Here is a 26676-nt window from a genome sequence, read left to right as displayed (position 1 = left end):
AAAAGATGGGTAGACAAGGTGATCAAGGATGTGGTTTAATAGTGGACAGTACTATTAGGCTTGATGATCTCAAAAGTCTTTTCCAACCAAACGATTCTTTGATTCTGTGATTATTTCAGTGCTTGATTTTTATCCTTTTTCCTGTATGTTTTTAAATGCTCCCAGACATGTGAGGTTCAGCTGGGAGTACAGCGTCGCTTTTACTGGTTCTTGCTCAGCGGTGTGACTGGGAGTAGAATGTATGCAAAGGTGGTCAAATACAGTGTTGTCTACAATTGGTCTTGCACTTTTTTCATTTGTTGCTTAAGTTCCTTTTCTTTCTTATCTTGCATTTAGGCAGCATTTTAGTGTGTGTTTCAAAACAACCTGCTGTGGTGTAGTTCACAGATGGATGCTGTCCACTTGTTGTGTTTTCATCTGACTTCCTTGCTTTGTGGGTTGTTGGTTGCATTGCTGCTGTTGCAATCCTTGAAACCCAGCGGTGTGACATCTGCCTCGAAATAAGCATGTCTCAGGCTTTGTTCTTCTATAAATGTTTCCTGTTTTAAAGAATTATTGATTTTAGTGACCTTAAATCTTCCGTCTGTCTTCATTTTCAAGCTATTAATGCAGAGTTAGCTTTCTTTCATCCAGATGTTTTTTTCTTCCGTGCTTTGAAAGTAGTGGATGACATGGGTTGTTTGCTTAGCAGTTAGTAGGAACGGTGAATGACAGAGAGGGGAGTATAAGCTGTGAGGTATTTCACAATGGGCTTTCCCAGCTGTGGGAACTGCTACTGGTTCAATTCCTGAATCTAAAGGAAGCAGGCTCACGAAGGAGCCTGGGAGATGTGGTGTTGCTGCTCCTGGGAAGAGATTCCAAACTCTTCCTAGTCTAGAGATGAATAGGACTGAGCATGACAGATCTACACATAAGAGGAGTGAAATAAAGGTTCTACTCTTCCACTGCTGTGGTCAAAGGGCAGTTAGAGAATCCAAGGGAACAAGTTTAACTGCAGTAAAAAAGAAGTATCCTTTTGAATTTCATGGAATTAACCCGGGGAGCTTGCTGCCAATAATACAGAGATCAAACATTGCATGAGATGAAATAAATCAACCTATAGTTGAGAAGGTTAAATTAGATAGGATGTAAAAAAAGGATTATGAACTCCTGTGGTTTAGAGCATAAGCCAACTGTTAACTGTCCAGGCTTAGTCAGAAGTCTTCCCTCTGGGCAGATAACTGTGTAACTGCTTGTTTATAGGGTTTTACACCTTCTTTTGAAGACTTGCACAGGATATTGAACTGGCTTTGATCTGACAGAGTAGTTCCTACAAGTGGATTAACCAGGCTATAAGGTTGTTGGGAACAAAGCAGCAGGCTGGTGTTGAAGCAGTACAGGCGTTTCATTCATGCCTGTCATCTTGTGGGAATTGCCATTATAATTCCATTTCCAGTCCTGAGGACCTTTATTCTTGCTCCAGGGGAAAAAGTCCCCAAGTGTCAGTGCCAGAGAATCTGATAATAGGTGGCTTCTGCATGGTTATTGGATATGTTGTGTTATGTGTTCCTTGCATGATGGGATTGCAGCTTTACAAACTTCAGCCTAAACTGAGTACAGCTTGGTTGTATTGTTTCTCAACAACAGAAATCTTAATTACTGTGGTTAAAGTATTTTTTTTTTGTGAAGTTCATTGTAAAAGTCGGGATTAATGATGGGTGAAATCCTGAACGTAGAATGTCTTCCTTCCCTTGGACTGGATGTGTATGAGATGGTGCGTATAAATAACTCTGGAGATTTCGCAATTGACTGTGTGGACTAATCATGAATTTAAGGCATTGTTGAGCTCCAAACACCGAGTATTGATCTGAACAACTGTAAGGGTCAGTGATTTGTTAGTTTTAGAGTGGGTAATGCTGGCTTCCCTTGTGTCTGGGATGAGTCAGTCACTTGCCTGTTTGCTTTGTGGCTGAAACCAAGAAAATATGGCCACGTAGGAATTGTTCCGCTATAAAAATTTCAACATTGTCTTCCTTCAGTGTCTTGTCACTGATATTCAATACACAAATAGATTGAGAGTTGGGGTTGTTCAATTGAACAATTGATTGAGAGAGGGCTCCGGAGAGACCTAGCAGCCTTCCAGTACTTCAAGAGAGCCTCCAGGAAAGCTGAGGAGAGGCTCTTTATCGGGGAGCGCAGGTATAGGACTGGGGGGAGTGGTTTTAAGCTGAAAGGGGAGATTTAGATTAGACATGAAGAAGAAATTTTCTACTGTGAGGGTGGTGAGGCACTGACACAGGTTGCCTAGAGAAGTCGTAGATGCCCCATCCCTGGATGTATTCAAGGCTATGTTGGATGAGGCTTTGAGCAACCTGGTCCAGTGGAAGGTGTTCTGGCCCATGGCAGGGGGTTGGAACTGGATGATCTTTAAGTTCCCTTCCATCCCATAGCGTTCTATCGTTCTGTGAAGTATTTCCTGTAGCCACATCTTCAGGTAAGGAACTGAACTGGATAATCTGTACATGGAAGTTGTATCATAACATCTGATTTTTGAGCTTTCTGCTCTTACCCTATCTCCTTCAGAAAATGCTTCTCAAGCTGGTTGTGGTAGAGTGGTTTTTATTTTTTTTTATGCTGAAGTTTAAAAAGCAGAATGAATATTTAAAATGGGAATGAATATTCTCAATTTTACAGCCTTTTAGTTAAACCACTAGAATTTCACTTGGAGCAAAATGTCAACAGTTATGGGTGCCTGTAGTACCAGAGCACTAAATCTTGCTTTTGAAGGATGAAGAGGAGCTTTAATGCTTTGTGCCTCGAGATTTCAGCAGAGAGAGAAGTTCTTTGCCAGCTGTAGTTGGAGCATTCGTGTATTCAAGGGGTAGATACCATGTGACCTGCTTTGATTTCCCCCCTGAGTGTGCTTTGCCTCCCCAGTTCCCTTTTGGTCATGATTGCCTTCGAATAGGGTAGCCAAGCTGACAGCTTTCTGGATTCCTTTCAAGTTGCGGGTAGCCACATAAAAGCTGACTGCTGCTGTGTTGTATCTTTTGAGTTCATGTCAACATGTAGGAAGTAGCACTAAATAAAGCATGATTTTTACCCTCTTATTCAAGAGCAAGAGTCTTTGAAACGTGCCTCAGGGAGAGACAAACACAGAGAGTAGAAGGTGATGATGTGAGCAGAAAATACCAGTAAGCAAGTTCAGCTAGCAGCTTAAATACAGAGCAGGTAAGGCTGCATTTCTGCTCCTCTTAACTCAAATTTCAGTTGTGTGTCAGTGGGAAATAAACCCCCTTCTAAACCAGCAGATCTCCAGAAGTGTGTCTGATGTACAGGAGACTAATAAGTTTCTTAGGATTCAAAATCATACTTCACAGCAGTTTTAGTAGTGTTTCAGAAGGCCCAAAATGCTGCTTTTATTGCCTGCAGAAATACTGAGAATATTCATCAGAACCATTAATAGAAGGCCTGGAGGACTTTATAGCTGATCCCACTCTGTGATTCCGGTGTTTGACAGAGCAGATATTGTTAATACCTAGTCCAAGGTGAGCATGTAACCATCTCCAAGCCATTGCCTGCATCTAGGCATGTTTTTATCAGTAGTTTGTTCTCTGTAGCTGTGCAGGAGGCAGCGTGGTGTATGGATGCTGAAAGGGGGAATTGGCAGTGAGGCTGTGTCTCGTAACTGTAGCTGTATAGCATAAAGGGGTGTCTGTGTAAGTAACTGGATGGAAGAGCTGTTTGCCATCCATGGCATCTGAGAGTGGTTTAAAGGGTTGATATCAAGTCATCCATGACTGTTGGCAGAGAGGGAATAAAGCAACATTTCCAGCTTAAAAATTATATATAGCAGTCTGAATAAATTCTAATGTTTAACGCTAAAGTTATTAGAGAGGTGCAGAAGTCTGTGGATTTTTATTAAGAGTCATTTAATACAGGGCAGTGGAGCTGGAGAAGGGTCTGGTTCACAAGTGTTGTGAGGAGTGACTGAGGAAACTGGGATTGTTCAGCCTGGAGAAGAGGAGTCTAAAGGGAAACCTCATTGCTGTACCTGAAAGGAGAGTGTAGTGAGGTGGGTGTTGATCTCCTCTCCCAAGTAACAAGTGATAGGAGGAGAGGAAATGGCCTCAAGTTGTGCCAGAGGAGGTTTAGATTGGATGCTAGGAAAAATTTCTTTATAGAAAGAGTGGTGAAGCATTGGAAGAGGAAGCTCAGGGAGGCGGTGAGGTCACCATCCCTGGATGTGTTCAAAACTCATGTGGAGGTGGTACTCGAGGCCACGGTTTAGTAGGCACAGTGGTGGTATGTTGACAGTAGAACTTGATAATATTAGAGGTCTTTTCCAACTGTAACGATTCCTTGATTCCATAGTTTCATTGCTGGTAAAAGTGAGGAGAGCACAGTTGTAGCTCCGTTATTTTTTGTTTGTGCAATTTGGGGATAGCAGTCTTGTTAGGGAGGAGGTAGGGAAAGGAATTCTTTGCCTGCTGTGACGTTGTGGTATTTGAAGAGCAATGAACTCTGAAAAACTCTGGGAATAGCATTAAAGCTGCACTTCCAACACACAGAAGGGCCGTTGCTGCATTTTATCCCCTCCTGCCTCCCGCTTTATGTAAGTATGTCTTTGATCAGAGGTCCCCAATGATCCCTGACTGGGAGCCCTGCCTTAACTGCAGCCCTTCAGCCCTTGCATTTGTGCTGCTGCAGCACAGGCTGATGCATGTATGAAAGAATTGGCTTGGTTTCAATTATGCAAGGAAGCGTTTTAACCACAAAGCCCGCTGTGATTTGCCATGATCAGTTAAAACAATTGTACGTGTTGAGCCTCCAGGATGTTGGTACCCTCTGGGGGAGTGAAGAGGAGCAAAGCTTTGATGTAGCTGGTGTAAGATGAGCCTAGAAAACTGTTGAAAATGGGATGAGGCTCTGTGGGCAAGAGGGAAACTGCCTGATTGCTGCTCTTTCTTATTGGAAATAATACAAAAACACTGGAAATTATGGACTGCGATGCAATTAATTATTCAGAGGTGTGCTACACTGTGTAAGAAATGGTTTCATCTGCCTGTGTTACACATCCAGTAGCTGATGGAGGTGTTTAATTGCATAGATCAGGTTTGTGGTCAGGTTTGTGCACGAAAGCATATGACAGACTATGCTTCCCAGCCCAGGGAGCAGAACTGTGGTAAAGGACAGTGGAAAATAATGACAAAAGTTACTGTCACAAAATACCTGCAAAATGCTGTAGAACAGAGCTGCTCAAGTGGAAAAGATCTGATCCAGGTCTAGGCTCTTAAGTAAACTTGGTCCAGACTTTTCTCCTTGATTCCAGTGGGATACACTAATATGTATAAAACATGCAGTGTTTGTGTATATTTCTTGTACTACTCTCTTTATCTCCCAGGGAACCGGTTGGAAATATTTTGAGCACTCTAGCTAAGCAGATAAAACCAGCTCCTCTAGATCATTTCTGAGAACAGTGTATTTGGGGCAGGTCTGCCTGTGATGGGATGATAAACCAGTCAGCCTCCCACTTGCCTCTTTCCACCTGTTTCTTCTGATGCTGCTTGTGCATGTGTGGAGTTTTTAATTGTCAGAGAGAAGACAGGCAATTGGATTTGCTTGCATGTTTAAAAGAAAAAAAGAATTGTGTAAAATGAGTTTAAAATCTTAGGCTGGATGCTGACTTAAGGCTCAAGGACAAAGATAGTGTCCCTTAACTAGGGGCTCAGCTCAGTGCTCTGAGCAAGTCCAGAAAGACTTTGCTTACCCAGGGTAAGCAAATGAGTTTAAAACTTGAGCTCAGTGAGCTTAGTTTTGGAACGGTTGCGTAAATGAACCTTGTGTTGTTCAGCAAGGCCAAGTGCAAGGTCCTGTACCTGGAGTGGGGCAATCCCAAGCACAATTCCAGGCTGAGTGGAGAATTAATTGAGAGCAGCCCAGAAGAGGAGGACTTGGGGGTGCTGGTGAATGAGAAGCTTAGCATGAGCCAGCGGTATGCAATTGCAGCCTAGAAAGCCAACCACATCCTAGGCTACGTCAGAAGAAGTATGATCAGCAGGGTGAGGGAGGAGATTCTCCTCCTCTGCTCGGCTTTTGTGACACCTCACCTGGAGTCTTGCATTCAGTTCTGGACTCCTCAGCACAGGAGGGACATGGATCTGTCAGAGCAAATTCAGAGGACACCATGAATGTGATCTGAGTACTGGAATACCTCTCAGATGAGCACAGGCTGAGAGAGTTGGTGGCGGTCAGCCTTGAGAAGAGAAGGCTGCAGGGAGGCCTTCTAGCATTTTCCAGTGCTTAAAGAGAGCCTCCAGGAAAGCTGGGGAGGTGCTTTTTATAAGGGAGTAGGGTGGTAAAATAAAGGGTAACAATTTTGAGCTGAAAGAGGGAGGTTTAGATTAGATATTAGGATGAAATCTTTCATGATGAGAGTGGTGAGGCACTGGCACAGATTGCCTAGAGAAGTCATGGCTGCCCCATTGCTGGAGGTGTTCAAGGCCAGGCTGGCTGAGGCTTGAGCATCCTGATCCAGTGGAAGGTGTCTCTGCCCATAGCAGGGGGAATGGAACTGGATGATCTTTTAAGACCCCTTCAAACCTAAACTGTTCTATGATTCCATGATTCTATGAATCCAGTGTTTTTACAGACAGCAGCCCAGAGTTTTCCAACCAGGCAGGTTCTGTACAAGGAGTACGAGAGGGCACAAAGCAGGCACTGTGTCTGACCTGTGTTATCCAGGGTCCTGGTTCCCATCCATCCATCCATCCATCCATCCATCCATCCATCGCCTGGGAGAAATGTGAAGCAGGGAAGTAAAAAAGACATTTTTTTTGTTGCCGGTTTTGTCTGTTGAGGGTTGTTACTGCATTGCAAAGAAACCTTTCTTAAAGGCGTCAGGCAACTCCAAAGGTGCTGATTTATTTCCTTTTTGAAAAATAGCTTGACACAAGAGTGTGTTTGCGAGGAAGGGGGTTGGAGCTGTCAGAGTAAGCAAGAGGATATTGTTTCAGGCTGTATTTATTTTCACGGAGTGGTTTTTAGTCAACGAGTAGGCTATACTGAGATGAATAGCCTGCTCCCTCTCTTTAATTACCCTTTCCCATTTAGAAGAATTATTCATTACTCTGCTTGTTGGAGTTTCCTGGAAAGTTGGTGCCTCTTCTGGGGAAGGAGAAAGAGGAACCAGTTGTGTTTGATTCCTCAAATGCACCTTTTCCCTGAAAAGCAGTATTGAAGTGGATAAATCAATATTAGCGTGTTTCTTTGTAGCTGGGATTGCCAGCTAAACTCTTGCCAAGGGAAAACAGTGTGCTTTTACACTGTGCTCAGTCACAAGCAGAGCTCTGTGCATGGGCAGAAGAATGTGCTGCGTCTGTGGGGTTCTCTAGTCATGGGTGAATTCTTCTCAGAGCTTCCTTTCGAACCTTGGTACCAGGGAGGTCTTATGCTTAGAGGGAGGAAAGGATCAGGATGTGCAGAGCCCTTACTTTCCTTTTCCTTTGCATGTTGGGGTTAGGGGCTCGGCTGAGTTGGTGTCTTGAAGAGGAGGCTGACATTTGGCAGCGATTAAACCTTTGAAAAATAAGCAGTATCCCCATGTTCAGTGAAGGAATGTCTTAGTTGAGAGCAGAAGTTAAGGATATCAGAGGATGGGTGTCTGGCGTGGGTGATACTGGAGGGCACAGCTTGACAGGTTGAGGGTCTTGGCTGAGGCTACCAGCTTGGCTGAAGCACAAAGGCCCAGCTGGGTGTAGTACTGGGTGCCAGGCTTGGCTTAATCCAGGCTTGGCTTAATGGATGGCTTTTGTCTACAGACAATCAAGAAACTGTGAGGCTTTCTGTCCAAATTGGTGATTTGTGCTTGCATAATGAAAAATCAGTCTGTGTTTTCTGTGGTGGGGCTGGCCCTATAACCTGGAAAACCTCAACCCTTAACCCATAACCAAATCTAAGAATAAGCACCATCAAAACTCAAACAATTTAATATCTGAGCATATTTCATATTGCTCTCTATCTGTAGTAGCTGGCTGCTTTCTAATCTCAAACTGGTTTCCCTCTTCTTCCAGTGTGACAAAGGATGTAGCTGTCGATTATGCCTTCAACCTGACTGGGTTAAGCCATCTGCCTTCCCGCTGGGAAGAAACATTAGGGATAAGAGGCCTTTCTTTTCTTAGAGGCAAATATTTCCCTTTCTCATCCAAATAATAGTCTTTAGCTGATTAAGCATCTGCTGTGTAATATCTCACCAAAAGGAATAATCAGTGTGAAAGTCTCAAGTAACAAACTGGTGTGAATCTACAGGAATCTACAGATTCTGTTATATACGTTGTTGCCTTTGCCGAGGTTTTTTTTTTTTTTCGGCCCTGGTACAATGTAGTCTGAGCTTTAAGATTGTTTCTGGATTTTCTGCATTTAGCTTTTCTAGGTATTCTTTTTCTTTGCACACTCTTTGTGTCTTGAGGGAAATAACTTCTGTGCCAGTGGAATAATAATCATTGGATCCAACTGCTAATGCTTTGTATTTCTCTACAGAAAGAAATTCAAGCCATGAGTCAGTGCCATCACCCCAACATTGTATCTTACTACACATCCTTTGTGGTGAAAGATGAGCTTTGGCTGGTGATGAAGTTACTTAGTGGAGGTGAGTGGTTCGATTTCTTTACCCTAAATAGCAATGTAAAAAGTTGTCTTCCTATAATACCCGTTCCTCCTAAGCTTCTCACTTGTCAATTGTGACATTTGGATAACAATATTTAACTTCAACCCATTCAGCTCAGAAATAGCTTCTCACATTGTGTACATTAGTAGTAACAGCGAACTACATGACTGTGCTAGCTTTTTTTCCTCTCCTGTTTTGTATATTTGACAGTATTTAATAGAATTATTTTGTGTGTGTTTGCTGAGTGACTCACTTGAGTATTTGAAAACTGCAGCATATGACTTAAGACATTGACAAGAGAAGCTTAAGTGCAAATGTAATAGTGGAAACCATTCTAAACTTCCACAAAATAAATCTGTCCTCTTCTCAAATGATGGATCTTAAATAAAGCTTCTCAGGTCATATTAAGAGAAGTTTCATCTTGATCTGCAAGCCCTAGGATGAGCTTTTGAACTCAAAATATGCAGTGAATTCCACTGGGCCCAACCATTTCCATCAGCTTTATCATAAGAATTGCAACACCTCTTGCAAAGTTAGTTCCTTAACCTTTTTCTTGTTTGCAGCTTGGAGGCCTGCATGGTGCTGATGACTTGTCAGTAACCAGGCGATCTATTGATATTTTAATGTACGTGTTGGCTGCCCTTTGCAGGAACTTTAAATCACCTCTATTCTGGGCTGAGATACTCATTTAGTGTCAATGTGCGGCCCTGTAAAGGGAGGGGAACATCAATGTGGGGGCAGCTTGATTTATGTAGGCTTTATATAGTGTTGTTGCTCAGAGCTGGATCACTTTGCCCACTCATTCTAGTTGACAAAATAACTGGGAATACTTGGGGAAATTTGAAATTACCACTTGGTCAGCACAGAGACAGGGAAATTTCCCCCTTTTTGGATTTATTCTCTCAGACATTGGAGAACAGCTTCTTTTTTTTTTTTTTGTAAGAGAGAGAAAGTTTGAAAACTTCTTATCTGTAATACATTATTGGATGTCATAATATTTTCCAGGATTCTTGTTTCAGTTACAGTTGAGACAAGAATGGGAGTCAAATTCTGGATGACAGTGCAGAGAACTATTGCGAAGTTTTAGGCCTGTCTTTAGGAGGACTTGATTATCTTCCTGGCACCTTAGTGAAAAGCAATTGAAAGCTGAAAAAAACCCAACTATTTTCTTGCTTTTAATATAAAACTTCTTGGCTTCTCTGTTCTGGCTTAATACTGAGGACTGTAAAATGCCAGAAGATGATGTGGAAAAATCTGGCTAAACCTGTTGGCTTTTTCCACAAGAGCTTGAGGATGGCCACAAAACACATCTCTGAAGATTTTCTTTAGAGAACTTAGCATTTCTCTTGAGGGTGATCAAATTTCATGCCAACTTAAGTCTGTCTTAAAGGGTTTTTAATGTCTTGTGTCATTAAGCAATACCCTCTCTCTTTTTGGAGGGACACCTGACAGGTCATTAGAAACAATTGCTTTTTGTGTGTATAAAAGAATCTCCTGCCAGCTTAGCAAGTAGCTTTTTCTGTGTACATAGAAGTGTATCTTTGGGAAGGTTTCCACAGAGTGAGGAAATGGCATTTCAGGGGTGCAGGAGAGGCAGGAGCAATGTTCTTGGTGGTTTACAGGAGAGTACACAGCCTCTTAGGAGAAAATGCGCAGCTGTGTTTGCTAGTATTTTCACAGTGGTTTTCTGTCAGAACTAAGTCAGGATTAGGTTCCTCTTTGAACTCCAAATGTTGCTTCTGTTTGTCCTCATTTTTGTGTAAAGCTGGAAGAAAATTACACTCTTTGTGGATTAGAGTTGTGGACCCTAATCCATGCAAATGGGTCAGGGCTAGCCCAAGCACAATTACAGACTAGGCAGAAAATGGATTGAGAGCAGCCCTGAAGAGAAGATCTTAAGAGGGTGTTGGTGGGTGAGAAGCTCAATGCGAGTGTGCTTGCAGCCCAGAAAGCCAACTGTGTCCTGGGCTGCATCAAAAAAACCCAGTGTTTCCAGCACTTTTTTCCAGATTCTGGCCCTCTGCTCTCGTGAGACCCCATCTGGAGTCCTTCATCCAGCTCTGGAGTCCTCAGCACAGGAAGGATGTGGACCTATTAGAGTGAGTCCAAAGGAGGCCATAAAGATGATCAGAGAGCTGGAGCATCTCCACTGTGAGGACAGGCTGAGAGAGTTGGGCTTGTGTTTACCCTAGAGAAGAGAAGGTTCTGGGGAGACCTCATAGCAAGGGGACCTCCAGGAAAGCTGGGGAGGGGCTTTTTGTCAGGGAGTGCAGCGACAGGACGAGGGCTAATGGTTTTAAGCTGGAAGAGGGGAGATTTAGATTAGGTATTAGATAGAAATGTTATCCTGTGGGGGTGGTGAGGCACTGGCATGGGTTGTCCAGAGCAGTCATGGATGTCCCATCCCTGGAGATGTTCAAGGCCAGGTTGAATGGGGCTTTGAGTGACCTGATGCAGTGGTAGGTGTCTCTGCCCATGGCAGAGGGCCTTGAACTGGATGATCTTGAAGGTCCCTTCCAACCCAAATCATTCGGTGATTCTCTGTTGACTCTTTTTGTTATCAAGGTACCACAAGTGTAAAGATGATTCTAGAAACTTCTGGAAAAATAATCATTGTTTCAGAACCAGCCTCTTGGTGGTGTGAATGATGATCTATTATTTACTATTCACTTTGTGTGGGCTTCTACGTTGTGCAGACTGAGAACTGACCCTTGTGCAGCTCTGGCGTTAAGTGAGGTACTTTTGGTGAAGTCATGCTGTGAAGTCTCCCTCCTTCCTAGTTTGTTGCGTATGTTAAAGGCTAGGGTCATACAATAAAAGACAGACTAGTAGCAAAGTAATCCCTCCCCTGTAACTTTCCATGAGGTAGTGTTTAATGATGTCACATAAAATGAAACATTTGGAGGCTGAGGGAATGGCTAAAATAGTTGGAAAGGCTTTGAGAATGACCTGTCGCTACTTTTTGTACATGAGATACCTTCAGAGGTATTTTTCAGTTGTTTTCACTTTATACTTTTTCAATGACTGTACTTCAGAAATCTCAGTTTAGATCTCTTAGGCAAATTCTACAGGACAGTCTTGAGGATGGGTGAAGAAACTTGTATGTTGGAGCCTTCTGACTGAAGAGCTTTTTCATTCACTTAATGAGACTATTTCCAGTTGGTTTTAGGCTGACTGATTTACGTAAGGAGACACTTTAAAAACTGCATCTCATTCCTTTCAGCTTACTTCTTATCAGTAATAAATTGGCTACTTTTGTAGTCATCTCTCATCCAGTGGGGAAAAAATAATGATCTGAGTTTCTCAACAGTAAAAACCTTTGAGCTGATTTTATAAACCAGAAAGGAAAAAAAAAAACCCAAACAGGGTGCAGGCGAACTCTTTTACTCCATCTAACTCTTCAGAGAGCATGGACTGAAGTTTGTACATCCCAGTAAACACTTATCAAATCTGTTTTGACATCCGTTCTCTATCTTGGTTGTGGCTTTTGTACTTAAGAATTTCTTCTGGGTAGAAGTTCAGGATCTTATTGCTTCTCTTCCATCAGCGTCAGTGTATGCTGGCATGTGTTTTGAGGTTGAAACTAGTTTTAATTTCAGCTCCTTACCCTGACCTTATTACTTTGATAAACAGCCCACAAGACAGACTGGTCTGTAATGCAAGCCCTTTTGTTGTTGTTGTAAGTGTAATTTAGTTTTCTGGTTGCAGTCATTTTGTTGCAATCTTAACCCAGTCATACATGCAAGTATTTTAGCAGTGTTTCGGAAGGAAAATCCACGAAGCATTATTCTCCAACGGCGGTCCCTTATTCCTCTGGGCAGCCAGCTAGTGCACTCAAAGGTGGCTTCATTGTCTGACTGGCTTTGTCGCTGAACCTGAGCTATTTGTCTTTGCTTCGCAAGTTCAGTGTTGGTAGAAGATACTGTTTTCCATATTTGAAAGTTATCAGCAGCGAGGAGGTGAGGTGCTGGGGGGTGATGGGGAGTAACAGATAAAACTGCTGATTGGCATCAAAGCCAAGTCAGACAGGCTGGATGATGTCACTGCTGAAATCGTTTTGAACCAGCAGGTTTGACACTGCAGCAGATGTAGACTGTAGTTGTTGCTCATGGCAGAATTGTGGCTGTGATGATACCCAGCTAGTAATGACAAGAGGTGCTGGTGTGTTCCTTTGACACCCTCTCTCATATCTGGACTCAGGTTTGTGAAGTATCTGCTGTTCCCTTCAGCAGGAATTTCAGGCCCTTTCCTCCAATTACGAAACTGTTTCGTAGGGATCTAAGCTTAGCAACGTCAGCTTGGCACCCCAGTCTTTTGGTCCGGTGTTACTCCAAACTAAGCTCCAATGGCTATTTCTAGACAGCTGCTGACCTCCGCTTGGCCTCACTGGCATTCCCCGGTCGTGAATTTTCCTCATGCCTTTATAAAGCCATCTGAAGTCCAGCCCTGCTGTCTTAACTCCTGCGGCTTTTTAGTAGGAAGAGGAGCAGCTGTCCTTTTGTTCTTGTGCTTTTTCCGATCGTGACCTGTTTGCTCCTCTGAATTCTCACTGGTTTTAACAAGAGCTCTCATTTCACAGGTGACCCAAGGCCATAGCTAACTCTTACAGAACAGTTGCCTGTATGAAACAGCTGTCTGTGGTGGCTTGCTACATCACACAGTTCTTCCTGTCCTAGCCTACAGCAGCTAAAACCTCCAAAATATTTTTAAACTGTGTAAATCCTTTAAATATTGAAACATTTCCAGATGGAGCTGTCAGATCTTCTGCCTTCTTGAAGGCTCCTAATGAAATCTGCTAAGAAGATTACGGTATTGAAATAGTTAAACCCTTTATTTTCCAAAAGTTTTTAAGATTATCTAATCAACCTCTTACTTCAACCTTTGATCTTCATTATCTGATGAAGTTCAGGCCAGCAGTTCAGTAAGCCAGACCAGAAGGGAGGTATGACAAGTCCTGGGTCTCCAACAGAAAGGTAGGACATCTTGTTATACTTCTACTGTGTTAATCTCTGATCTGGCCACTCCTAATTCCAACAGTGAGTTATGAAAACATAAGCCAGGTTCTTATAAGTCCTTGTGTTTATGTTGCATTATTTTCTGGAGAGACCTACGCTACTTTGAGTCCATCTGGAGGGGTTTTAATTTTATTTGTAGAGACACAACTTAATTTCAAGCAATTAAGCAGGAGATGGTAGGTACTGTACCTGATTGCAGAACGCACAGTGTGGGGATGCATTGCCACTCCTAAATGTAATAGGAAAAGTGTGAGGATCGTTTCCTAACTGAAGGGAGTTTGCAGCGAGGTGGGTGTTAGTCTCCTCTCCCAAGTAACAAGTGATAAGAGGAGAGGAAATAGCCTCAAGTTTTGCCAGGGGAGGTTTAGATTTGATACTAGGGAAAATTTTTTCATTGAAAGAGTGATGAAGCATTGGAAGAGGCAGCCCAGGGCAGTGGTGGAGTCTCTGTCCCTGGAGGGGTTCAGTAAGCGTGTAGGTAGGGCATTTGGGGCCATGGTTTAGTAGGCATGGTGGGGTTGGGCTGACAGTTGGATTTGATGATCTTAGAGGTCTTTTCCAACCTTAATGATTCTATGAAAGAAAGTAGTTTGTCTTCAGATTTTCTTCTGTAAATGTCTCAGTCTTGCAATGGCTGTCTTGCCTCTTTTATGGTGTTTATGTGCACCCTGCCTTAATCTTGTATTTCTTACGCATCCATGCAAGTGCTCTAGAGGGAAGGAAGTAAGAAGGGGAAGTTCCCTTAACTGTCTGTGCTGAGCTGGCTTATCCAGTGTTAAGAAGAAACTTCAAACTGAGGAACCTCAGCAGTATACTTAAATGTCTTTTCTTTTGTTATGTATAACTTGTTCTTTCCTTTACTTCAGTGCTCTTCTGCTGTATCGGTAATCCTCAGCCCTAGAAATACCGAATCCAAGCAGCTGTTCCTTCTTCTTTTGTGTTTTCTTCCTCTGTTTGTCGGAGGCTGACAACATACAGATTTAATTCTTGGCTCTGCTGACAGTCATACTCACCAAAACCGCTGGCTTCTGTTGAGATGTCTTAAAAGAAGCAGCAATGAATCCTGCCAACTCCCATTTCTCAGAGATCCTTCATGTTCAGCATCAGTGTCCATCAAGTTTGGGGCGCATCTTGATTGACAAAACTTAAGTGGTGATCCCCTACACTGTTTTCCAGTCTATTTATGCCAAGCCTTTAAATGGTGAATCAATGCAGGTATTGTTTCTGCTTTTTTTTTTTTTTTTGTTTGGAATTAAGTTGAAGTATTGAATCCTCTTGTTCAACTTGCCAGACAGATTTTGAAGGAGAAGCTTAACTGAGATCCTTGGGAATGTCTGCAAGTTGGCATCAGCGTGGTGAATTCGATGCAGTATCCACCTTCTAGCAATAAGCATTTCCCTCAGTAGTGAAATTCCTATGACTTCTGCTTTCAAAATACCTTCATGCTTAGTTATGGGTTTCTGAGATATGGGTATTTGATCCATGTCAGGCTTCCTGAGCCCAAATGCCACAAGCTTTTGAATGTGTCGTGAAGCAGTGTGTGGAACTGCAGCTTGGCTTCATTCTTTATATCCCATGGTGCTGTGCTTTACAAAGCTGAAGTTGAGTCAGGAGTCAGTACTGACCTCTCAAACTTACTGATCCATTGGGTAAGAAAGATCATAGAATCATAGAATGGTTTGGGTTGGAAGGGACCTTAAAGATCATCCAGTTCCAACCCCCATGCCATGGGCAAAGAGACCTCCCACTGGATCAGGTTGCTCAAGGCCCCATCCAAACTGGACTTGAACACCTCCAGGGAGGGGGCATCCACGACTTCCCTGGGCAACCTGTGCCAGTGCCTCACCACCCTCACTGTGAAGAATTTCTTCCTAATGTCTAGTCTAAATCTTCCCCTTCCAATTTAAAACCATTGCCCCTCATCTCTACATGCCCTTCTAAAAACTCCCTCCCCAGCTTTCATGGAGGCCCCATTCAGGTACTAGAACGCCACTCTGAGGTCTCCCCGGAGCCTGGTCTTCTCCAGGCTGAACAACTCCAACTCTCTCAGCGCGTCCTTGTAGCAGAGGTGCTCAAGGTGCTCAAACCCTCATCTTCATAGCCCTCCTCTGTACTTAAAGTGTCAGGCTGGACTGGGAGCAGATATAATATGGGTGTGAATCGGCCCTTTCACAATGAAGGCTGGCTCTGTGCATGACCTCATGTCTATCTAATCTCCACCTCCCTTTCTGGGTTAGATAGAGCCTCTGACTTGGCTAAAACCAGGATTTTTTTGACCAAATGAATTTGAGCTCCATATGATCTGCCTCCTCATCTTCCCTGAGCCCTTTGCAGGGGAAGGGAAATGTTTTTGAACAAAGTCTGCTAATACAGTTGTGGGTGGAAAGAGGACAAAACAAGTATGCAAAGAACCACACTGGACTTCTAAAACAAATGACAGTTTGTTCTCCAGAAAAAGATGCATTTCAGAGGAAAAGCCTGAGCAGTGGATGTGGAGTTTTTTGTTTGGTTTTATCTTAGGTGTCACAAAAAGTCCTGTCCAAAATAAGAAGTATTGAAGTTTGTAAGCATGTACTTCTAAAATATGAATGTGTGGCAGGGTAAATTCCCGGTGAGTCAAACAACAGAGCATCTTTTCTTTAGACAGTAGAACCTCAAGGTGAGATTTCAGGGAAGCGTACTCTTACATCTGAGATTTTACAATTTCCTTCAGTAGAGATAATCTTAGTCGTATGCAGGAAGTCCAACACATGTCAAAACAACCTGAGTTACAGCAGGGTGAAACCCTTGGCTAACTAAGACTCATGTCAAAACTCATCAAAGACGAGTGTGTTTCCATGCTCAGACAGAGTGAAGGGAGGCTGAACACTAAGAGTATTCTTGCATAAAATGTTGGGGGGATGTTGTCCAACTTCATTTCTATATTGTTTTCATTTTCTTTCTTTTTTTGACTATTTTGTTAGTTTCTGCTGTGTTATGATTTTATCTTCTGCAAATACCTTGAATCCAGCAAAGTTGTTTTGGGAAGAAGAAGCTGATCTGATTGCTTGCTGCTGACAAAAGGAGTTTCCTCCCTTATTCACAAATGCATTCTCCCTCCTTCTTCCTCACCTTTTCCTCTTCATTGGCTCTGAAAGTTATGTGTTATGACATTACCAACCAAACACAGCTTTTTTTTTCTGCCCTCAGTTTAGTTCTTAGAATCATAGAATCGTTAGCTTGGAAAAGACCTTAGAGATCACCAACTCCAACTCTTTGGCAGATTCAGTATGTGGCTTAGTGTATGCCTTGAGCACTGATGCTGGCAGACCAGAGATGTCAAGTATGAGGTGGGCAGTGTGGCAAATACTGAGTGACTCTACCGACCGCAGCAAGTTATTAGGAGAACTCAGCACACACAGTCACCCACAAACTAAGGGACACTGCGCACCAATGTAATTGTTTCCTGTGCAGTTTGAATTGTACAAAGCAAGCCTTTCCATGTAATGTAATGATCTAAACCTTGCGGTGTTTTTGCATTCATGTGAGAATCCACAAGTAAAATACTTTTTGAAGCAAAAACATGATTGGTTTTATCATGAAGCAGATGCATGATTGGTTTGACCAAGAAATGCAAATAGCTTAGTTAATAAATTTTAAAGGGAGAGAAGTTTTTTGTCAGCCGGAATCTTGAAAACGAAAAATCTGCATTGTGTTTTTATGCTTGCTTCTAGAACTTAAAAGGTGGAACTTGCGATTTTGCTATTGAACAAATTCATGAGAGTCAATTTCTCAACTTCTGCAGTTCTTCAGACACAAAGATGTTTTGATTATCTTATGGAGTTTTTAGTTCCAAGTTAGGAATAGTGAACTTTCAGCTTTTCTAAACTCGCTGAATTAGTACTGAGATGTTCTTCTCCTGGAAGCTTGCTATTCAAAGACATTCAGGGCTAGAAGTCATGCCTGCTTTTCTCACTTTTTAAGAACTTATAGAATCATAGAATGATTTGGGCTGGAAGAGACCTTAAAGATTATCCAGTTCCACCTCCCTCCCTCCCCCCTCCCCTGCCCCATCATGGGCACAGATACCTTCCAGTAGATCAGGTTGCCCAGAACTTCATCCAACCTGGCTTGAACACCTTCAGGGATAGCACATCCACAACTTCTCTGGGCAACCTGTGCCAGTGCCTCACCATGCTTACAGGAAAAAACTTCTTCCTAATATCTCATCTAAATCTCCCCTCTTTCAGCTTAAGACCATTACTCCTCATCCTACCCCTGCACTTCCTGATAAAGAGCTCCTCCCCAGCTTTCCTGTAGCCCCCTTTAAACACTGAAAGGCTGCTCTAAGGTCTCCCTGGAGCCTTCTTCTCTAGGCTAAACAAGCCTAGCTATCTCAGCCTGTCTTCATATGGGAGGTGCTCCAGCCCTCTAACCACCTTAGTGGCCTCCTCTGGACTCACTCTAACAGATCCATGTCCTTCCTGTGCTGAGGGCTCCAGAACTCAATGCAGGACTCCAGCTTCGCAGTATTGCTGCCATACTTTGTGTCCATAGCTGTTAGAACCCTAATAATTACATATCCAGTCATTAAAATGTGGAAACTCAAGTCTGAAGAGCTGAGTAGCACAGGCCCAGAAAACAGGCTTAGACATCCCATATTGGAGCAATAAAAATACAGTTCTGAGAAGACTGTACTCAGTCCAGATGCAAATAGAAAGAGTACAGTACGCAATGTATCATGAAAACGGGACCTTGCACAAGATGCATGCTACTTGTCATTGATTCCGTTTATTCCTGGGTGCAATTCCAAGAGGTAGTTTACTCTACAAGTGTGGTTTGTCATGCAGAATGATGTAATTCATGCCGTGGTTGGGAGAGAGACTACATGTGTTGTTTCTAGGGAAGGATTTAAGCTATTCCAGTTTGGTATGCAGTGAAGAAGTGACTTATTGTCAGAATTCAGCCTCGTTTGTTCTCTATTTATTAATTTCCACTTCTTTCTTTTAGGGTGGTGTTGTCCCTTAATGTATTGGATTTTTCTTACTCTTTTTCTGCATTGAGTTTATAAGGGCTGAAAAAGAAAATCTAATTTTATCGAGCTTGCTGCCTTTAGCTTGTGAATCCTGGCAGCCCCTTGCTTTTTCCATTTTCCCTGCTGCTTCTCCAGGACTCAGTAGTAAAACAGCTGTAGCATTGGTATCTACTTAAAAACTTTCCATGAGTCCTGTGTGTGTTGTACACGTTACATTTTGGCTTATTTGAATAACTTCTCAGTTACTTGTGACCGCAGGGATTTTACAGCCCTCCATGAGGAACTGTACCCCTGTAAGGCTCGTGCGTGTGAGGCGTGCGTCGTTGCCTCTGCTTTCCTGAAGCAAAGGCTTTAGCTACTGACTCTGGTCCTGATCATCGTTGCTTCCCCTCCCAGTAAATTTCTCAGACTTGTATATTAAATGATTCTGAAATACACTTAGCCATGAATCACTTCTTCTGGTGTAACCTAATGTGTTTAACTCTTTTTCTCTAGGTTCTGTTCTGGATATTATAAAGCATATCGTGGCCAAAGGAGAACACAAGACTGGTGTCCTGGATGAACCATGTATAGCCACAATCCTTAAGGAGGTGCTGGAGGGGCTGGACTACCTGCATAAAAATGGACAAATCCACAGGTATTTTTCATTTTTCTCATCTTTGTGCCCAAAGTGTATCACTGAAACAGAACACCAGAGCACATGCAGTCTCATCCTCCAGCCAGCTGTGAGGGCATGGAAAGAGGAAAACAAAGGTGGAATCTTATTCAAAACTTAGAATTCAAATGTCATCATAGAATAGTTTGGGTTGGAAGTAACCTTAAAGATCATCCAGTTCCAAACTCCCTACTATGGGCAGGGGCATCTTCCACTGGATCAGGTTAGTCAAAGCCTCATCTAACCTGGCCTTGAACACCACCAGGGACTGGGCATCTACTTCTTCTCTGGGCAACCTGTGCCAGTGCCTCACCACCCTCACAGGAAAATATTTCTTCTTAATATCTCATTTAGATTTCCCCTCTTTCGGCTTAAACTCATCCCCCTCATCCTATCTCTGTACTTCCTGATAAAGAGCCCCTCCTCAGCTTTCCTGTAGGCTCCCTTAAACTACTGGAAGGCTCTATAAAGTCTCCCCAGAGCCTTCTCTTCTCCAAGCTAAACAAGCCCAACTCTTTCAGTCTGTCTTTGTATGGGAGGTGCTCCAGCCCTCTGATCGTCTTAATGGTCTCCTCTGGACTCATCCTAACAAATATTGTGACTGGGCCAAGTTTGGGTAAACTTCAGGATATCAAAAGTTCTGCTATAACAGAACCTCTTTGCAAGTGTCAGCATCCAGCTGCAAAGTGTCGTCGTTGGAGCTTGAAAACTTCAGCTGGTTTTGTTTCTTGCAGAGCTACGAATCACCAAGAATGCACTGCATAAGAAGTGTTGAACAATTTATTAAGGAGCCCTTCAAGCCCTCTTCTTTATTTATTTTGGTGTTAAGGCCAGCTGCAAGATCAGCATCATAAAATTTGCATTTGGGTAATTTCATTAAAAAAAAAGTGGAAGCAAAATTGGTGGAAAAACTTCTTCTGTAGGCAAAACCCAGTTAACTTATGGCCTGTGATTTGATGAGTGCTGCTGTGTTGTTCAGGATCTATTTTTAAATCATGTTTTCCTCTTCCCTGGTGTCAAGGTGTGGTGTAGCTCAGGAAGAGAGTGCACTAAGTCACTATGTTCTACTGTTAAAAAGAATGAGATTTGCAATCCTAAATACGTGCTGAAAATAGAATATACCATTTGTGGGTAATATACATCATCCCAGCCCCAAACTGCTGCTGTGAACAACGGCCTCTTCTTTCTTGGGAATTCTTTGAGCTTGGCTATCTTCTGGTACAATGCCACTACAAGCATTGCTGCTGCTGTGCTAGAGGAAGTTTCTATCCTCATATGGCTGCATAAGAAGAGGTAACTCTGTTTGCCAAAATGTTATTTTAATTAGAAAATCCAAGAAATATTTACTTCATATTTTTGGTCAAACTGACTGGCTTTTGTAGATTGTTTTGGGTTAAAAAGAAAGAAATGGTTGGAAACAAGTCGGGGGGGGGGGGGGGGGAAGGGATTCTTTTCTCTAAAAGAAGTTTCAAGTTTCACTTTCCAGGCTGTAAAATTTCCAGAATGTAAAATTCTGATTTAACAAGAATGGCTGTCTTCATGGAAGATAGTTTTGGTTTCACAGCTGTTTGCTTAACTTTGGTTTTTAGAGATAAAAAGGTATTTTACTGGGAAGGTAAAATAAAGCAGCAGACCAACTTACTGAGTACGTAGAATTAGAAAATCATTCAAGTTGGAAAAAGCCCTGAGATCACCAGGTCCAACCATCAGCCCAACGCTACCATACCTTTTAAATGATGCCCTGAAGTACCACGTGTACACGCTTTCTGAACACCTCCAGGGATGGTGACTCCACCACTTCCCTGGGCAGCCTGTTCCAATGCTTTACTACTCACATAGTAATTTGTCACCCTTGCCATAAGTAATTTACAAACTCATGCTCATCTGTGACTTGCGGTTGATTTGCTCAACTGACTCAGTTCATCTTCTAGTCTAATGCAATCAGAATCTATGTGTTAAAGCAGCAGTAACCTGTTAAATTTCAGTTTTCCTAAAGAAGTCATGTAGTGATTTCTGTATTGAAATAGAGATGGTTCTCCGTTTGATCTGATGGTAGTAACCTGATAGTAATTACTGTGAAGGTTATAGAGGATGTATTAGCGTGGTGGTTTTTGTTACTGAACTCAGCAAAAAGATGATGCTCACAGAAAGTTCAAACTGTTTGGTCTGAAGAAGATGTGATTCATATTGAATCATTTTGAAGCAGACTGAACCAAACCTGCCTCAGCCATTCTTGTCCTGCTCATTCGAAGCATTTTGCCTTTATTTCAGGAACTTCAGCAAAGATATCAAAGCTGTGTTATTGCTGCAGCTTAAGGTTGCGGTTGTGAGTCAGCTACTTTGTGTTGCATCCCTGCATTTTGGGGCTTCTCCGACAATTGTGTAATGTTTTATCACAAAAAAAAAAAAAAGCAGCGCGTTTGATTATTCCATTGTGTTGTGACATGGTAGTCTGGGAAGTTTGGAGAAGCAGTAACAGTCACAATACTGAAAGGAAGTTGTGTAGTTCACTACCTCTGATGCAAAGGATGGGCTTTCAGCTTTTGGCAGAAAGCAAGTTTACCTGCTTTGGAGGGATGAAGTGTGCTTCCTCAACAGAATTAATCATGCTGCCTCATGTTTTATCCAGATGTTTGCACACCACTGAGAAAAACACAGTTGAAAGGTGAAGTGCAGATGGGATCTTTCAGGATGCATAGGAATATCTGTATGTTTTTTCCATTTTACTTAATGCGAGGGGTCATAATACTGGTCGTGCCTGATGGGAAGTGCAGGTGGAAATCTTGCGGTTGTGCCAGAGATGCTCTGAGAGGAAGTGTTTAAAATAACTAAACTTTGGTCCCCTAGGTCAGCTTAAAGGATTTCGTTCTAAAAGAAGCTGCATCGGGTGATGGCTGAGCCACTGAATATGGTGTCTGGGATGTGGGGCATCTGCAGGTGGGGTGAACTTCAGGCCAAAACAAGGTCTGCCTTGAAGGGTCAGCATTTAATAGAATCAATAAGGTTGGAAAAGACCTCTAAGACCATCCAGTCCAACCGTCAGCCCAACATTACTGTGCCTACTTGAGGGCTTTGGTTAAACCTAGAACAATGAACCCACAGCAAGCAACCATCCAGCAGAGCAAAGAGATCCAGCAGAATGGGCTAAAATATCCCAACTCCATTTGTATGGCACCTAGGAGAAAATGACTTGATGAAGTTAGTGACGCAGTGTTGGTGGGATTAATGCAATTAGCACATCTGAAGCTGGACAATCAGGCTGGTGGCAAAGCCCAAAGGACAACTGCCTGGACCCAAATGTAATTTTGTGGATGCTGTTGACCTGCAGCAGGGACAGCTTGTTACTGCTGTAAATCATCAGTGAGATCAGAGGATACGTGTCCGACTGTGGTGCTGCTCAGTAACTTTAAATTATGCATCAGCTTAAATGGGTAAATTAAGTTAACACGTGGAAGACTGGTTTAATGAAATTCTGCTGCTGCTCTGCAAAGCCTGCCTTGAACTTAATGCCACTTCCAATTAAGGTTTGGGGAGCTGCCTTTGCAGGGAAGTGTAAATCCCCTGCCTTGGACAGGAGAGTAACTTTACAGTGTTCTCCAGAGGAGATTAGAAAGCCAAATATCTATTGGAGGCATAAATTATGATTTTTTTTTTTTGTTTACTTTCCTATTTAACAGCCAGAGTGAGGCTGAGGCTTGAATAGAGACCATTGTTCAGCAAAAAATGCTTCAGTCTCCTGCATTGTCCAAAGTGATATTTTTTTGCATCCGTCTTGCAAGGGCAGTTGGGAACAGAGTCTGAGGCCTTATTGAAAAGGCAGAGGAGAAGGAGAAGGAGGAATCAGTTTTATTTCCATGTAACGCTCTACACCAAGGTAACGATTACAAAGAATCCCTGTCTTCCTCCAGAATCACCTCCCATATCTCGGACTTGGTTCTGCCTTCATTGCCGTGTACCTGTCCCTGCCGTCCCTCCTGTGCCAGCTGCTGCCCTCCCCATTGTGGTTGTCTGTGTAGCACAGTGATCCCAAAAGCAATCTGAAATCCTAGTGATCCGGCTCATGTTAAGCAAGTTAAATATCTGGGTGCCAGCCAGGGTGCTGAGGAGGGAGGGATTCGGAAACCTTCGGATGAAGCTGTCCTGTAGGAATCTGCTTGGACACATTTTGTTATGGAAGTCGAGCAAGATTGACGTGCTGCAAGGAGGTCACTCCTGGGCTAATCTTGTCTGGGTGACACACAGGGTATGTTACACCTCTCCCTTGCTAGGACTCTGATTCCTTGATGTGTTTAGGGATTAGCAGGGGTTTGATGAATGACTTGGAAATAAAACTGAAGCAAAACTATACCAAGAGGTTCTATTGCTTAAAAAGACTTGTTGGAGGGAAGTTCCAGGCTTATTCAGGTGCTGCTCTTTATGGCAGTCTGACAAATGAATCGTGCTGATTAACTGTTACAAGGTCTCTCTGTCTTTCTACCTATTTTTATCTCTGAGCTTATCTTCTGTTCGTGATTAGCTGTTGTGTAACCGAATATTTCATTTAGTCCATGTGAAATGATACACTGCTCAAATATAATCAAGCTCTCCTATTGCAGCATAATAAATGTGATACTTCTTTGTAAAAACAAAAAAGCTTAGGAAGTGGTTTAGGGTTGCATGCACTTGAAATACTGGCATGGCAATGATCCAGCTATTAATTTGTTTGCTGCTCTGTTTCTCAGGGGCTAGGAGGTGCAACAGTGCATTTGCTATGCTGAGTTCGATCAGCTTGTGCCCCCATACAGAATGTTTAGAGGGGGGTTGGAGCCTTTTTGAACAGTTTTCTGAATGTGGGGCAGTGGGGTGCCACGACAGCTGTTTGAATGATGCTTTGAAGAGACCCTGGAAACCATATCCTTGCGGTGTTTTCATAGAATGGTTTGGGTTTGAAGGGACCTTAAAGATCATCCAGTTTTAACCCCCCTGCCATGGGCAGGGACACTTCCACTGGATCAGGTTGCTCAAAACCCCATCCAACCTTGACTTGAACACCTCCAGGGTGCTTTTATGCCAACTATATTAGTTTATTTTTTGGACCTTTAGGATGGTGTTGGCACAGGATTGAGGTTTAATTGTCTTCCTCTTCTACTTATATTAAGAGAAAATAACTTCAGGAAAAAGAGTGTCTGTGTGTGAGCACATGCACATCACCAGAACTTGTGTGTGGGCTTTTGCAGGAGTGCTCCTCCGGTCGCAAGTGTCAGATTTAAGATGAAGGAGCTGATGGATATATTTTGGCAGAACTCAGCAGTGCTACAGGATTCAAGCTTAATTTTCATGTAGCTGATTAATGCATTGATAGCCGTGCTGGGAGGCATTGTGATTAAACTGGATTCCAGTTTGCCTCTGATTATTTTGATGACTGAAATACTGTACTTTTTGTTTCTGTAGCAAAACTTTAGGGTCACTTCACAGCCCTCCTCTCCCACTGCTATAGTCTTGCTTTGGGGGGTGTGTTTTGGAGCTGAAGTTTGGTAAGGGAGGATTTAGGGATGGATAACAGGATGTGGAGCCTTTTACCTCTAATTGCTGATTTGATTTCAAATCAGGACACCAGTAATTGAAAGCTGGCTATTGCTCAGCCTTGGGAACTGGAATTTTATATTCAGAGAAGTGTACTTTGGTCTCTTCTCCCTTAAAGTGCAGGATGAGCAGAAGTAACCTTTCAAAGTAGTTTTAATATAGATTTTAAAGCTTTATTTTGTAAACAGTTCAGTAATGAGACCAATAGAAATGTTACTTTGGGGTGTCTTGGTGGAAAGGAAGAGAAGATGCTGGATTGTACTGGGTGATTTGTTGCCCTAAAGAAACCTTGCTGTTCAGCATCGAGGGCGGGAGGACCACCAAATATCCCCTATGTGTACTAGGCAGTCAGACTTGGGCATGTTGTGGTGGTTTGGCGAAGCAGCATGTTCTCCTGGTAGCTATTTCTTCCACTGCATCATCCAGAAATTCATCGGGTTTTTTTAAGAAAAAAAAGTTTTCCTGTGGTTGTGGAGAGAAAATGAGAACCAGATGGAAATCCCAAATCTGCAGACAGCCAGAAACAATAGTTCCTGTGGAGACAGTTTTCCTCGAAGTGGATAAAGAGACTCTGCTTTGAAGCCTAAAAACCTGGCAATCCAAACTCTGCTGGTAAACTCTGCTGATGAAAGCCCAGGAGGGCTGGGGCCCTACCGCGGCTCCAAGCTAACATCAATGCCCCAGCCCCCACAGCAGCTTGTGGGGTGATGCCTGATGCCAAGTGCTTTCCATGTGACTGTTGCGTCCAGGTGTCTGTCCCCATGTCATTCTCCTCACATCCAGGTGCTGCCTCTGGACTTTGTCACTGGCTGTCCTGCAGCTACGCAGAGTAACTGCAATTTAGTCCAAGGGAAAATCGACTTTGGTACAACCACTGTGCATTGCATTAACAGGCAGGTGTGTTTTTAGGGTTTTCTCCCCACTTTGTTACATGGAGTTGAGAAGCAGAAAGAATGTTGTCAGGAATATTGGGACTTAATGTGTTCCCAGGGGGAATAATCTTCATTTGCTGTCTGCAGCATTGATTTTATCAGGTGAAAATATTACAGACTCTTTCGGCTTTCAACTTTGAGGAAACAAAGTGCTATTCAATATATGTACAATCACTCTGTTTGTGACATCCTTCTCCTGTCACTGCTTTTATCTGGTGTAGATTACTGGGGCTCCTATCAGCCTGTATGGGGCTCTTGCAGCAGTTTTCCAGGTGTGTTTAAATGTGCAGACTTTAAAACTCACAATTCCAGCTGTAAGTGTTTAAATCATTGGAGTTCATCCTTCCTACCGTGATGCATCAAATGAAGAACGCACTTCAAAAAGATGACTTTGAATACTGTCCCCTGTTGTAATGCAGGGATTTTCTGGTCTTTATAGATCCTGAAAGCTGCATTTGTGGAGGTACCTTAAGCATTTATTCAGACCACTGCAGTCTTTTCGTTCATGTTTTACGCTAAAGTGTGAGGAAAAAGATCACTCACTAAATTTGTCTGGTAACATATTAAGCACACGTGAAAATTTTCATAGATTCGTAGTATGGTTTGGGTTGGAAGGGACCTTAAAGATCATCCATGACATGGATGTTCCTGTTATGGGCAGGGACACCTCCACTGGATCAGGTTGCTCAAAGCTTCATCCAAATTGGCCGTGAACACCTCCAGGGGATGGGACATTTTGCAAGGCTGCATCAGAAATTATTTTTGCATGTTCACTAAATTAAATTAATATCCTGCTTTGCAGAATTTTTATAGAACCTGTAGAAGATCAGAAAGTAAAGTTTAATACTTTGTTT

The 26676-nt window shown here is 42.8% G+C and overlaps 1 protein-coding gene across 1 annotated transcript in view; it reads left to right on the top strand.

Moving 5' to 3' along the window:
* Positions 1 to 26676, top strand: part of OXSR1 (oxidative stress responsive kinase 1) — a 104168-nt gene that overhangs the window by 28295 nt on the left and 49197 nt on the right. Inside the window, exons 3-4 of the mRNA XM_009558289.2 lie at positions 8518 to 8626; positions 19169 to 19310. Of these exons, the coding sequence (XP_009556584.2) occupies positions 8518 to 8626; positions 19169 to 19310 (251 nt within the window). The remainder of the gene's footprint in view (positions 1 to 8517; positions 8627 to 19168; positions 19311 to 26676) is intronic.

This window comes from Cuculus canorus, chromosome 2, assembly GCF_017976375.1.
Source record: "Cuculus canorus isolate bCucCan1 chromosome 2, bCucCan1.pri, whole genome shotgun sequence".
NCBI classification, from domain to species: Eukaryota; Metazoa; Chordata; class Aves; order Cuculiformes; family Cuculidae; genus Cuculus; species Cuculus canorus.
Note: the sequence above shows the minus strand (reverse complement) of the source record. Positions and strands in the feature narration are given on the sequence as shown.